Source organism: Salmo trutta, chromosome 22, assembly GCF_901001165.1.
Source record: "Salmo trutta chromosome 22, fSalTru1.1, whole genome shotgun sequence".
NCBI lineage: Eukaryota > Metazoa > Chordata > Actinopteri > Salmoniformes > Salmonidae > Salmo > Salmo trutta.
The window spans coordinates 16116287-16129907 of NC_042978.1; the positions used below are offsets into that span (position 1 = coordinate 16116287).

General features: G+C 41.6%; 1 protein-coding gene across 1 annotated transcript in view; it reads left to right on the plus strand.

Annotated features, from left to right (window-relative positions):
- LOC115158209 (yjeF N-terminal domain-containing protein 3) overlaps positions 1-8984 on the plus strand; it is a 74323-nt gene extending 65339 nt beyond the window's left edge. Inside the window, exons 3-6 of the mRNA XM_029706879.1 lie at positions 3252-3362; positions 5688-5801; positions 6019-6169; positions 8241-8984. Coding sequence (XP_029562739.1) covers positions 3252-3362; positions 5688-5801; positions 6019-6169; positions 8241-8437 — 573 coding nt within the window. The 3' untranslated portion in view covers positions 8438-8984. The remainder of the gene's footprint in view (positions 1-3251; positions 3363-5687; positions 5802-6018; positions 6170-8240) is intronic.
- The last annotated feature ends 4637 nt before the right edge of the window (positions 8985-13621 follow it).

Genomic DNA, 13621 nt, shown 5'->3' on the forward strand with positions numbered 1-13621 from the left:
AGTAACCACTGCTATATCAAATGTGATGAACAAATTGTGGCTTGACAGCACTTTGGTGACACTGGAAGCAATCAGAGAGGAGGATGTGAGGCGTGTTGTGAGAGCTGATGTTGCTTCAATGGAGTGTGCCAAGCGTAGGCGCAGGTCCCATGACACAGTCAAGAGTAAAGCGGCACCAGCAACAACTCAACGAGGGCCTTACATATGGGGCAGGCATAGCTGATTTAATGTTCTGCACATTTCAACAGCCATACAAAATCCTTGTATGTGGCAAAGTGATATGAGAATTTGCCCAAAACTGCCCAACAGACCAGTATTCAAAGCATATGCTCTATTGCTTGAAACAAATGTAGGTAAAGGTATATTTGATGTTTAGAAGTTATCTATAAATAAGAGTTTAATTAATGTGACAAATTGTCATATTTATGGAAAGTACATTTTAATTGCATTAGCATATCTTTATCAACCATTTTCTAAAAATGACATGTTCCCTGTGCGCCAATTCATTTTTCTCAGGCTTCATAGGACGTGCATTCACATGATTCCACACACAGGTTCTTGGGTCTTATAGTCAAATTTACAGAGGCTTTTTTTTATATCTTGTTTCGATTTTAAGTGTCATATTATGTGTAAATATGTGCAAAATATGCATCCGTCATACATGTGAAGTGTTTTTTAAATAATTTAATTAAATTACAATATTTTGATGAACTGATCTGTAAAAGTCTGACCATTTTCTTATCACAATAAAACAAAAAATCTGCCTTGAAGCAATGTGCTGAATAACAGGTTAGCGCCATTTAAGGAGGGTTTGCCTATTTGCATATTTAAAATGTTTTATAAATAAAACTTGAAATACAATAATATATTGTATTTATGTATACTTTCAACTGGTAATGTTTCAGTCTGATGAGAGTAAAGGGGAAAAAATCCCTATTAGCCTGTGGTGCCTGGCCTTAAGGTGCCTTTTGGCAAACTCCAAGCAGGCTGTCATGTGCCTTTTACTGAATAATGGCTTCCGTCTGGCCACTCTACCATAAAGGCCTGATTGGTAGAGTACTGCAGAGATGGTGGTCCTTCTGGAAGGTTCTCCCACCTCTACAGAGGAACTCTGGAGCTCTGTCAGAGTGACCATCGGGTTCTCGGTCACTTCCTTGACCAAGGCTCTTCTCCTCTGATGCTCAGTTTGGCTGGACGGCCAGCCCAAGGAAGAGTCTTGGTTGTTCCAAACTTCTTCCATTTAAGAATGATGGAGGCCACTGTGTTCTTGGGGACTTTCAACGCTGCAGAATTTTTTGTTGTTGTACCCTTCCCCAGATCTGTAACCTCAACACAATCCTATCTCAGAGCTCTACGGACAATTCCTTCGACCTAATGGCTTGGTTTTTGCTCTGACATGCACTGTCAGCTGTGGGACCTTATATAAACAGGTGTGTGCCTTTCCAAATCATGTCCAATCAATTGAATTTACCACAGGTGGACTCCAAGTTGTAGAAACATATCAAGGATGATCAATGGAAACAGGATGTACCTGAGCTCAATTTCGAGTCTCCTAGCAAAGTGTCTGAATACTGATGTAAATAAGGTAACCTGTTTTCACTTTGTCATGATGGGGTATTATGGATAAATTGATGAGATTTGTCATAAAAAAATAAATCCAAAATTTGAATAAGGCTGTAACGTAACAAAATGTGGAAAAAGTCAAAGAGTCTGAATACTTTCCAAATGCACTGTATCTGTATTCCTCCAGATAGAAGCCAGGAGCTGGGCAGAAGGGCCCTGACAGAGAAGCCAAACCCAGACCAGGTTATCGTGCTCCTCTAAAACTAGCTTGTTCTGGTTTCCCACTTGATGTGCATTATTGACATTAACTCAATAATATAATATGTTAATATATAATATATGCATATATAAATACAATCCTATTCCTAAAACAAGGTGAGGTAAGATGAGACAGGATGCTGCTGTAAAAGGCACTCAGGTTTCCCACTGCACAGTATATTCATATTGAATGCCACTTCCACTCCTATCAAAGATGGTCGGTCATTATATTGTGCTTATTAGCGTTAGCATTTACCTCAGGGGAACAGGTCAGAGAGGGGTGTCATCACATCAACGCAGCGAGATACACACACATCAAAATCCTGTTGCACAGTGGGAGATACACCAGGAAACTGTTTCAGCCACGCAGATAAGGAAATGGAGCCTCTCTCTCGCTTCCGACTCATGGGCCCGAGCTGTCATTTCCATCCTTCTTCCATCTAATTTAGAGTGTATCTGCTCCCAGACAGAACATTTTATGTTAGAGATAATGGCTGCTGTCTCCCCTCTCCCAGCATCATTACTGTAATTAATGCTTTCAAGTCTGTATTAATTGAATACTGCAATTAGAGTACGGCTCCATTTGTTGCCCGGTAATGTACCCCTCCATTTAGAGTTCCGGTTATAGCGGCCTTTACCCAACATTTGTTTGGTTGAAGGCGTTGTGAGGTGAGGTGAGACCCTCTTGGCTGTGATGTAGCTAGCAACACTAGCTACATGATTCACTCCCCCACTGGTTCTATCTAGGTGTGTGTGAAGCAGAGGAGGCTGGTGGGAGGAGCTATAGGAGGATGGGCACATTATAATGGAATGAAAAAAATGGAACGGTATTGGACACATCAAACATATGGAAACCACATGTTTGTCTCCCTGCTCCATTTATTCCATTCCAGCCATTACAATAAGCCCGTTATCCTATAGCTCCTCCCGCCAGCCTCCACTAGCGTGAGGAGGAAGATTAGACCACTTAAGTCAACAGGAAAGTGGCAGAGACCTGCTGCCTCATTTAAGGACGTGTGAGGTGATTTACTGGGATATGTGCTGTGCCCCTGTAAACCAGAGAGGTGGAGATGCCAGTGGCCTAGTGGGGAAACTCATGGCTCAGGCCTGATGGAAAGTAGTGTGTTATTTAAAGGGAGCATCCTGCGGAGTCCGCCTCTGGAATTGTTTCCATTCCTGTCAGGGTTATTTTAATGAGTTTGGGGCTGTCTGTCTTTAAAAAAAGACCTGGGTGACATTTCCCCTGGCCATGGCATGGCCTCCCTGGCACGCGAAGGAGAGAGTCTCTGACAGTGATGGAAGGTCAGCCTCGCGGATAGAATGACCTGTCCACTGGACAATGAGTCTGCTAGGCTAGTTGGTGATGTCTGTCTCACTCTCTGTCTCCCTCCCTCCCTCCATCCGTCACTCACTCAATCACCTCCCTCCAGGCCTTTCCTCTGACATCCCTGGCTAAGAAGCAGCCGACAGTGTTGGTGGTCTGTGGTCCTGACCAGAATGGCTCCATCGGCCTGGTGTGTGCCCGCCACCTGCGCATATTCGTAAGTATACCACAATAGACTTCACCCGCCAGCCATCACACACACATGGCCATGTGGACAATATCAGAAAACAGTTTAATTGCAGTATTAGGAGATTTTCATTTAAACTCCTATAAATAGTAATCTGAGTCATGATTAATTGATCCATTACGGGATTGAAAATGTCAATGACATCATTCCATTGTGACCCTCATTAAATAACGTTACCCTCGTTAAATTCTGTCTGGTTACAGTTGGCAGGGGTAATGTAACATGATGTCATGGTCACATTAGTTTGCATGACTGTGGATAATGCTGTTCTGTGGTGTAAATGCATTAATTGCAATATTACAGATGATTACACTAACTAAAAACAATCTGAATAAGGATGTACAAGTGATCTACTATCTTTATTCTATGTGGTGGAAACCATAGATGTGTTTTGGTTTCCCTGCCTTGGAACGGAATGTGTGTAATAAATAACTTTTCCATATGTGTCTGAGATGCCAGATTTATGGAGCGTCAATATCTCTGATTAAAACCATGCTTACAGAATCGGTTAAAGTTGTAAGATGACTGTCTGTGAAGTTTTCGGGGCAGCGACTGGGCCTGGGGTCAACACACAGATATATTTTACACCAGGATCCCAGGAATGCATAAAGCATTTCCACATAACTTTGATCCAAAGAAAACAAATCATCAGTCGATGAATTCCTGATCGTGGCATAACTCTTATTCCCAGCAGGATTTGCTAGTTCAGGTTTTAAAGAGGCAGTGCACCGCAGCAGATAAGACCACAGTCTTTAGCTCTGATCTGGGAACTGTAGATTAAATTAAACAGAGAGTAGGTGACTATTTAGCCCCGGAGCAAATTAGCTAAGCCGGACTGATTTGCACCGCGGCCCTGAGCTGGCCATCCGTGTTCACCGAGCTAGCATGTGTTTGGCATGCATCCTTGGTTCTTTCCACTGTTAAATGCCAAACCAAAATATTGCATATGGAAAAGACAAATAATCCAAGAGTCAAAGTTCATCTTTGTCAGATTGTGTCTGAATATGATTAATTATGACTGAACGTTAGTTACAGCTTGTTGTTCACTCAAGGGAGGATGCACATGATGTTCCACAGTTCTTTCAGAACATTATGTGGTTATTTTATGTTTCTAGTGAAGAAAAAACACCTTGGCCTCAACGTCTGAAAGAATCAAGTTGTTTATCACATGACACATGAATCCCCGAGATTCGACAATGTGGTCTTTGTTTCCAATTTGACAAAACCACGTGAATCTCAACGGACTGTGACTAAAGGGATGATGCTCCTTCATGGCCAACCCAGAATGCTAGCCTTCAGGGAGAGGAAGTTCAATATCGGGAATGCTTAACATCAACAGGAAAAGGCTTGTGACCTGTCTGTAACCTGTAGTCATAGTCCTCATGTCTCCTGTATTCCTGCTCCATGACGCTTGTTGACGCTAGAGAGCATCCTGACGGTGCCTCCGTCCCTGAGGTACGTCTGTCTGATGTTGATGATGTAACCTCTTCTAGGTCAGGGCACTAGGCGGTCAACATAGGGGTCGCTGCCAACCCAGAGGGGACATCTCTCTCTGGGTACTTTAGCTGCAGCAACGAAAGATGGCGTCAGTAGCCCGTTCCCCGGCCTCTCTGGCCCGATGTTGAGGTCTGATTGGTTTAATGTCTCTCAGGAGCGTGTGGACTGACGTCTGGAGTGACAGACCACTTCCCCATCTGAATCTGACCAGGGCCAGTTAGTCAGCGACGGAGAGATCTGAACCTCTCACTGCCTAGTTTACAGTACCTCCTCCTTACGCAACCATCTAACCAGCCAGGCCTTCCACTGAAAGCACAGCAGCAGCACACTGAGGCCCTTTCACATAGACTATTTATTGCTGGGATTGAGGTCCATTAGCAGTGGAGATCACGGGTGGCCATCGTTTAACAACACAAGCCACAGGTTTCTGGCTTTCCCTAAACGTCTATCATTAACCATGGAGGTGTAATTCAGTCATCCTCCAGACCTGAGGGCTAGAGGCCTACAGCGCTGTGCTAATCAGAGGGGAGCCTTGTCAGTCTGTCTATCTGTCCAGCCCTGATATACTATACACAGACAGACCAGAGAGAGGGCAGGAAAAACAGCAACGTACATCCTCTCATAAATATTCTCCTTGTTAGAGGGCATTTATTCATTGCTATACTTCATTTTTATATACTTACAGTGCCTTTCCTCTGACTCTGTCATTCTCTCTCTCTCTCTCTCTCTTTACCTACCCCTCTCTCGCTCTACCTCCCCCTCTTTCTCCCCTCTCGCATCTCTCCTTCCTTCCAAAAGGAGTACGAGCCCACCATCTACTATCCCAAACGCACTCCTAACACCATTCATCAAGACTTCACAGTTCAGTGTGAGAAGATGGACATCCCATTCCTCTCCTATCTCCCGACAGAGGTCAGCAACATCAAAAAGGACTATAAAACATTTATAGACACATTCATCCTTGAATTAAGCTTGACATTTGCAAATATAACAGATTTATGCAAGTGCACCATGAGTTGAGCACCTGCATCTCACTGTAGGATTTGGCCCTGGCTGAGCTTGCTGGAGCTGTGAGAACAATGTAGAGCTCTTTTCTAGATATTGATCAGAGTTTGGGTTGTGTGTTCAGGTGCAGCTGATCAACGATGCCTATAACCTGGTGATCGATGCCATCCTGGGGCCAGAGACTGACCACACAGATGTGAAGGAGCCCTATGCTGGCATCCTAGTCACCCTCAAGCAGGTCAAGATCCCCATCGCCAGTGTGGATATGCCCTCAGGTAAGGCTGAGAGCTACAGTGCCTTTCAAAAGTATTCAGACCCCTTGGATTTCATCACATTTTATTGTGTTACAAAGTGGAATTAAAATGTATTTGTCATTTTTTGGGTTGAAGAAAAATACATTATATACTGTTATATAAAAGTGGAAGAAAATTTAAATTGTATTTTTTATAGAAAAAAATCATTGCATAAGTATTCAGCCCCTTTGTTTAGTTAGGCAAGCCTAAATTAGTTCAGGAGTAAAATTTGACTTCCTCAGTCAAGTATTGAATTTCAAACACAGATTCAATTACAAAGACCAGGGAGCTTTTCAAAAGCCTCATGAAGAAGTGTCGTGATTGGTAGATGGGTAACAATAACAAATCAGACATAGAATATCTCTTTAAACATGGTCAAGTGTGTGATTATGCTGTGGATTATATATGAAACCACCTAGACACATTGAAGATAGTCATCCCTCTGAACCGAGCTGCAGGACAGGAATGAAACTGCTCAGGGATGTTACTGAGGCCATTGGTGATTTTAAAACAGCTACAGAGTTCAATGGCTGTGATGGGAGAACAGGATGGATCAACAACCTTGTAGTAACCCCACAATAATGACCTAAATGACAGAGTGAAAAGAAGAATACAAATATTCCAAAACATGCATCTTGTATGTAACTAGGCACTAAAGTAATACTGGGAAAAAAATACAGCAAAGGAATACACTTTTTGGTTTAAATGCAAAGCCATATGTTTGGGGCAAATCCAATACAACAGATCACTGAGTAACTGCCTCCTTATTTTCAAGCATGGTGGTGACTGCATCATGGTATGGGTATGCTTGACCTCTGCAAATATTGGGGAGTTTTTCAGGATTAAAAGAAACGGGATGGAGCTAAGCACAGGCAAAATCCTAGAGGAAAACCTGCTTCGGTCTGCTTTATACCAGAGACTGCGAGAGGAATTCAGCAGGACAATAACCTACAACAAATGGCAAAATCTACACTGGAGTTACTTACCAAGAAGAAAATTAATGTTCTTGAGTGGCCAAGTTACAGTTTTGACTGAAATCTGCTTGAAAATCAATTTTTACATTTTAATTTAACCTTTTATTTAACTAGGCAAGTCAGTTCTTATTCTTATGACGGCCTACCGGGGAACAGTGGGTTAACTGCCTTGTTCAGGTGCAGAACGACAGATTTTTACCTTGTCAGCTTGGGGATTTGATCCAGCAACCTTTCAGTTACTGGCCCAACACTCTAACCACTAGGCTACCTGCCGCCCTATGGCAAGACTTGAAAATCACTGTCTTCCCATGATCCCCAACAATTCTTTTGAAAATAATAATGGGCAAATATTGCACAATCCAGGTGTTCAAAGCTCTTATAGACTTACCCAAGAAGACTAACAGCTGTAATCGATGTGAAGTGTTTCTAGCATGTATTGACTCAGGGAGATGAACACTTATATAACAACTATATTTTAGTTATTTAATTTGTATTAACCCCCCCCCATAAAATAACATTCCACTTTGACTGAGTATTTTGCGTAAATTGTTGACAAAAACAGACAAATCAATTAATCCCACTTTATAACACAGTAAAATGTGAAGAAATCCACAAATGTACAGAAAACTGCTCAAAATGGGGTTTACCTCTGAGCTAAACATGAATTAGTCATAAAAAAGAAAAGCCTGTACATGTACCACAATACACAACCACATTTGCAACTGCAATAGGTTTCGTCAGATCAACCTCAACACTGTCGAGCTAGGAGTGGTAAAGGCCAACCTGGATGGACTGAGACAGTAAAGCATGTAGCTTAGTGTAGTACATCCATTTGGCATCTGGCTCTGTCCATTACATCATACCCTCTCCCAATTTCTTTTGGAATGCTGCTAGCCAGCAGGTTTCTCATCTGTAAGATATAATATGCCGATTTAAAGTTGAAAGGAGAAGATCAAGTGAGATACTCACTCTCTCCTTGCTGTTATGGCACATGACATTTAGCCAGTAGATGTCAACCGATTTGTTGCTCGAACTATGGAGGTGGAATTTAAATGGTGATCATCGTTTGTCTGTCAAAGGTTGGGATGTGGACCAGGTGACCTCAGATGGGATCAATCCAGACGTCCTCATCTCGCTCACGGCACCAAAGAAGTGCGCCACCAGCTTCTCGGGGAAGCACTTCTTAGCAGGACGCTTCCTGCCTTATGACATCCAAAAGAAATACGATCTGAACCTGCCAGAATACCCAGGCACAGACTGTCTTATAGAACTGTAACATCTACAGTATACCCTCCAGTCCTCATTTTGGATAAATATGGATAATATATTTACATGTTTTGTATTTTATAGATTGTTACTGTGCTTTATTGTTCATGTGCCATCTTTCCAATGGATGTATACTAAATGAGGTTGCGCCTTAGCCAGAATCCACTCATATACAATAGAAAGATGATATTTAGAATCTGTGAGTGGTCTGAGTTGTATGTCTGTTTTGGAAATGGTTTGAGGAGTTTCCATGTGAGTTTTGACATTCTCCTTTTTGTGATTTCTTCTTAGCATAGTTTCAAGATGTTCTTTCTCCCTCAGCCTCAATTGATGAATGCAACCCTCGACTTAAGTGCTATTTTTTTTGTTTTGTTTTTCTTATCGAAGAATGCTTGGTTTTTGGGTCACAGAACTGTACTTTCCATCAGCTGTTTTTTAATTTTTTAATTTTATTCAGTCTACACTACTGCATTTCCTTAATCCAAGTAACACCTGTTCATTGATTGGCAGTTGTAGAGTTAACTCTTTGTCCAATAAAGTATCTAATTTAGTCGTTATTTGTTTTGATTCCTATGTGATTCGATGTAAGAAAAGTAGGAAAGCTGACAAGATTTAAAGGTAATCATGACAGTGAAGGGCTCTATTCAATCCACATCTCAGAAGTTCAGCTTTACAGCGTGATTGAAATTTAAAAGTAATATTCCCGCCTTAGCGGAGACTACATTCACATTAAACACTGCATATGTTGGCTCAATCGTAAATTACCTTGATATTTCTATCGTGGATTACAGATTGAATAGAGCTCTAAATCTTCCACAGGAGTGAAAACTTGGTAGAATCTATACTGTGTTGGTGGATGAAATTGCCAGTATGCTTTATAACTATAGAGATAACACAGTAAACTACACAAATCCATACAAAGCCATATTGTTAGAGGAGATCAGACAGGAGATTAAACAGATTATATTACATGATGAATCATTTCCTGAATAACTCTCCTCTCTGAAACCAGAGTCGATGGAGTGAAATCAGAACTTGTCATATCCATTTGAGAGGCCTTTTTTTCATATTCTGCATGAATTTGGGGAGGCCTTTTTTTATATTCTGTATGAATTTGGGAGGCCTTTTTTTAATATTTGGGATGCTACAGTAAAACAAGGTGTCTGGTTTATTGGTTTACAACTGAATTAAATTTGGGAACCAATATGGTAAACAAAAAGCAGTGTAGTGGTAATTAGTTAATGAGGAATGTCTCATCATTTTGACCTGTCTCTAAACATGTTCATAATAGGCCAGTGAAGGGATGTAAATGGGGTACAGGACTGTTTATGTACGAACTAGTGTATTTATAGCAAACCCGGCAGTGTCCTCTAAGTGTTAGCGCCATGTGTAGGAAGTCATAGTGTTGGAATGTTGATCCCTTAATAAATATTGGTGTTAACCTGTCAAGAGCAAAGAGCCCAGAGGCTTTTGGAGTACAGCTGAACATTTACACCTCATATTTCTCATTCTGATCCTTTGCATTTCCAGAGACACTTTTTCATGTATAAGTTTCTTATGTTTAATTAAGGATATTCAAAGTTTTTAAAAGTTCATAGTCTTTAGAGGGTGGAAGAGAATTAAGATATATTATACAACAGGTGGGTCTAATCCTGGACGCAAATTGGTTAAAATCACATTCCAGACGGTGTCTATTCCACAAGTTACAGTGGGGGGGGGGAAAGTATTTGATCCCCTGCTGATTTTGTCCGTTTGCCCACTGACAAAGAAAGGATCAGTCTATAATTTTAATGGTAGGTTTATTTGAACAGTGAGAGACAGAATAATAACAAAAATATCCAGAAAAACGTGTCATAAATGTTAGAAATTGATTTGCATTTTAATGAGGGAAATAAGTATTTGACCCCCTCTCAATCAGAAGGATTTCTAGCTCCCAGGTGTCTTTTATACAGGTAACGAGCTGAAATTAGGAGCACACTCTTAAAAGGAGTGCTCCTAACCGCAGCTTGTTACCTGTAAAAAAGACACCTGTCCACAGAAGCAATCAATCAGATTCCAAACTCTCCACCATGGCCAAGACCAAAGAGCTCTCCGAGGATGTCAGGGACAAGATTGTAGACCTACACAAGGCTGGAATGGGCTACAAGACCATCGCCAAGCAGCTTGGTGAGAAGGTGACAATATTTGGTGCGATTATTCGCAAATGGAAGAAACACAAAAGAACTGTCGATATCCCTCGGCCTGGGGCTCCATGCAAGATCTCACCTCGTGGAGTTGCAATGATCAGGAGAACGGTGAGGAATCAGCCCAGAACTACACAGGAGGATCTTGTCAATGATCTCAAGGCAGCTGGGACCATAGTCACCAAGAAAACAATTGGTAACACACTCCGCCGTGAAGGACTGAAATCCTGCAGCGCCCGCAAGGTCCCCCTGCTCAAGAATACATATACATGCCTGTCTGAAGTTTGCCAATGAACATCTGAATGACTCAGAGGACAACTGGTGAAAGTGTTGTGGTCAGATGAGACCAAAATGGAGCTCTTTGACATCAACTCAACTCGCCGTGTTTGGAGGAGGAGGAATGCCCTCATTAAAATGCAAATCATTTTATAACATTTTTGACATGCGTTTTTCTGGATTTTTTGTTGTTATTCTGTCTCTCACTGTTCAAATAAACCTACCATTAAAATGATAGACTGATCATTTCTTTGTAAGTGGGCAAACGTACAAAATCAGCAGGGGATCAAATACTTTTTTCCCCCACTGTACCACCGGCTAAAGCTATTTACTCTGTTCCATCTCACTGTGCCCAGCCAGACAATTTATAAACTTGATCTCCACTATAAAAAGCATCTAGACATTATCTCCCATTTCTTTTAGACTAGCAATTGGTTTTCAATAGCGGAGATTTGTATAAACTTTGCTGTCTGGTCGTGTCTACACTTGATACTTACATGCAACTTCTGCTATCAGAACACAAAGATCGCATTGAAAAGTCGCATTGTGTTCAGATCTAGCTGACCACTTCAGGAGGTGGTCATGGATGCATTGTGTGCAGATTTCTTCTCAGTCTGGATGCAATCAGGCTACCGAAAGCACAAACAGTGGGCGAGGTCATCAGCCTTCCTCCCACAAGTCTCCAGAAAACTGCTTTGGGACCGAGAGGCACCGATTCATTACAACGTTGGAGGAAATATGTTCCTAGCGTGTGAGGAATGTGTTTGCTAGCCTCAAATCCTACCCCGTTTGCAATCCCTTTAGTGTTGCTTGCTAGCTTGCTGGCTAGCTACAAAAGTTAGCTGGCTAGTTAGCTACAGTAGTTAGCTACTGCCAACAGTCGTTGTTGTGTTTTCATATTTTGCCTATTCCACCTTTTGCAGAATGCATACTGGCATTTGAATATAGTGCAGGAAAAGGGAATCCGGACACACTGTGGACACGGTAGACACATTTAGATGTAGGTGTAGATGCATGACGCGTTCGGAATTCCATGATCAGACCTCTATGATCAGAATACTAAAGCTGCATGAACTGTCAAGTCTAGACACGGCCTCTGTCTCTGACAGTGTCTAGACTTTTCTCAGTCAGTCAAAATCATGAATCAGCATACTTTTTATGGATATATACAAAGAAATGTCAATAGAAAACAGGTAAAACGAAATGCAGCTAGTTTGCAGTTTTTCCAGTTTGAAGTGTTTGTGTTAGCTGTTGTGTTGGCTAGCTCCCCTGATCAACAGTGTCCTGACGAGAGAGCACATTTTCTATGCCAGGTGAAATCGAGCATCATTGGCTCATTGTTATGGATGTATCCAAATAAATGTCACTAGAAAACAGCTTAAACAAATGCAGCTACTTTGCTGTTATTCTGGCTGCAAGTTAGCCATAGTTGGCTAGATAGCAAGTAAGGGATAAGAACATTGCCAGACAGTATGGCAATAGAGCATTTAGACCGAATGACTGGGTCGTATCCATAAATACAGAACAAAAAGGCTTAACGACCGGGTCGCGTCTCTGGCAACCGAACCGATAGAACGAACGACCAGCAGAGTTGGGTAGCAACCCTAGCTTTGTTTCGGGACTATATCTCATGGAAGGATGAAATAGTCTGAATAAATTAATCAAAATAAATATTTTAATGAAAATATGTCAATCATTATTTGAATATGTTGATAACCCGTTGTATAAAAGTGATAATGCACCGGAAACCGGTGTTTGGAGGATATATTAGCATGGCTTGCCGGCCCTCCACAAACAACCCCCGTGCCAGTACTGTATATTCCCCCGGCTTCTCTGGCATTATCACTTAAAGAACCAATACTAATGTCATTGAGGAGACATGTTCTAATACAGTTCATCACCAGGCTGCTCTGGATTTCAGTGATATGAAACTAAGGGCAGATCATCTAAGTGAGAGGGTAGACTAGAACAGATTGTTTTACAGATCTGCATGGAATTATCCTGCCTGCTTGAGGGACTTTTACAGAATCATTCCTAAACATCATTACAATTGCTAATGATGCATTTGCAACTATTCAGTTCATTCCATCTCACAAGCATGTCTCTGTGTGTTTTGAAGTGAGTGTTTGTTGAATGGCATATGACGCCACTTCCCTATTTGGCAGCGCACCATCGTGCAATCAGCAGTTGTTAAAGTTACAAAGCCAAACCAGAAGTTGACCATCTGGCATTGTCATGCTGTCTGCCAGTACACAAACAATGTGCAGATCTGCTGTAAGTCATGGTCTCCGACAGGGAGACGACATGACAGTTTATGGAAGAGCTCAAAAACTCTCGGCATGACTACAGCTGTCCAGCTAATATAGACAAGAAAAATATACTGAATAAAAATATAAACCCAACATGCTAAAATTTCAAAGATTTTACTGATTTACAGTTCTTATAAGGAAATCAGTCAATTGACAGGAATTCATTAGGCTCTAATCTATGGATTTCACAGATACCTTAAAAAAGTAGGGGAGTGGATCAGAAAACCAGTCAGTATCTGTTGTGACCACCATTTGCCTCATGCAGTGCGACACCACCTTCGCATCGAGTTGATCAGGCTGTTGATTGTGACCTGTGGAATGTTGTCCCACTCCTCTTCAATGGCTGTGCGAAGTTGCTGGGTATTGGCGGGAACTGGAACACGCTGTTGTACACGTCAATTCAGAGCATCCCAAACATGCTCAACG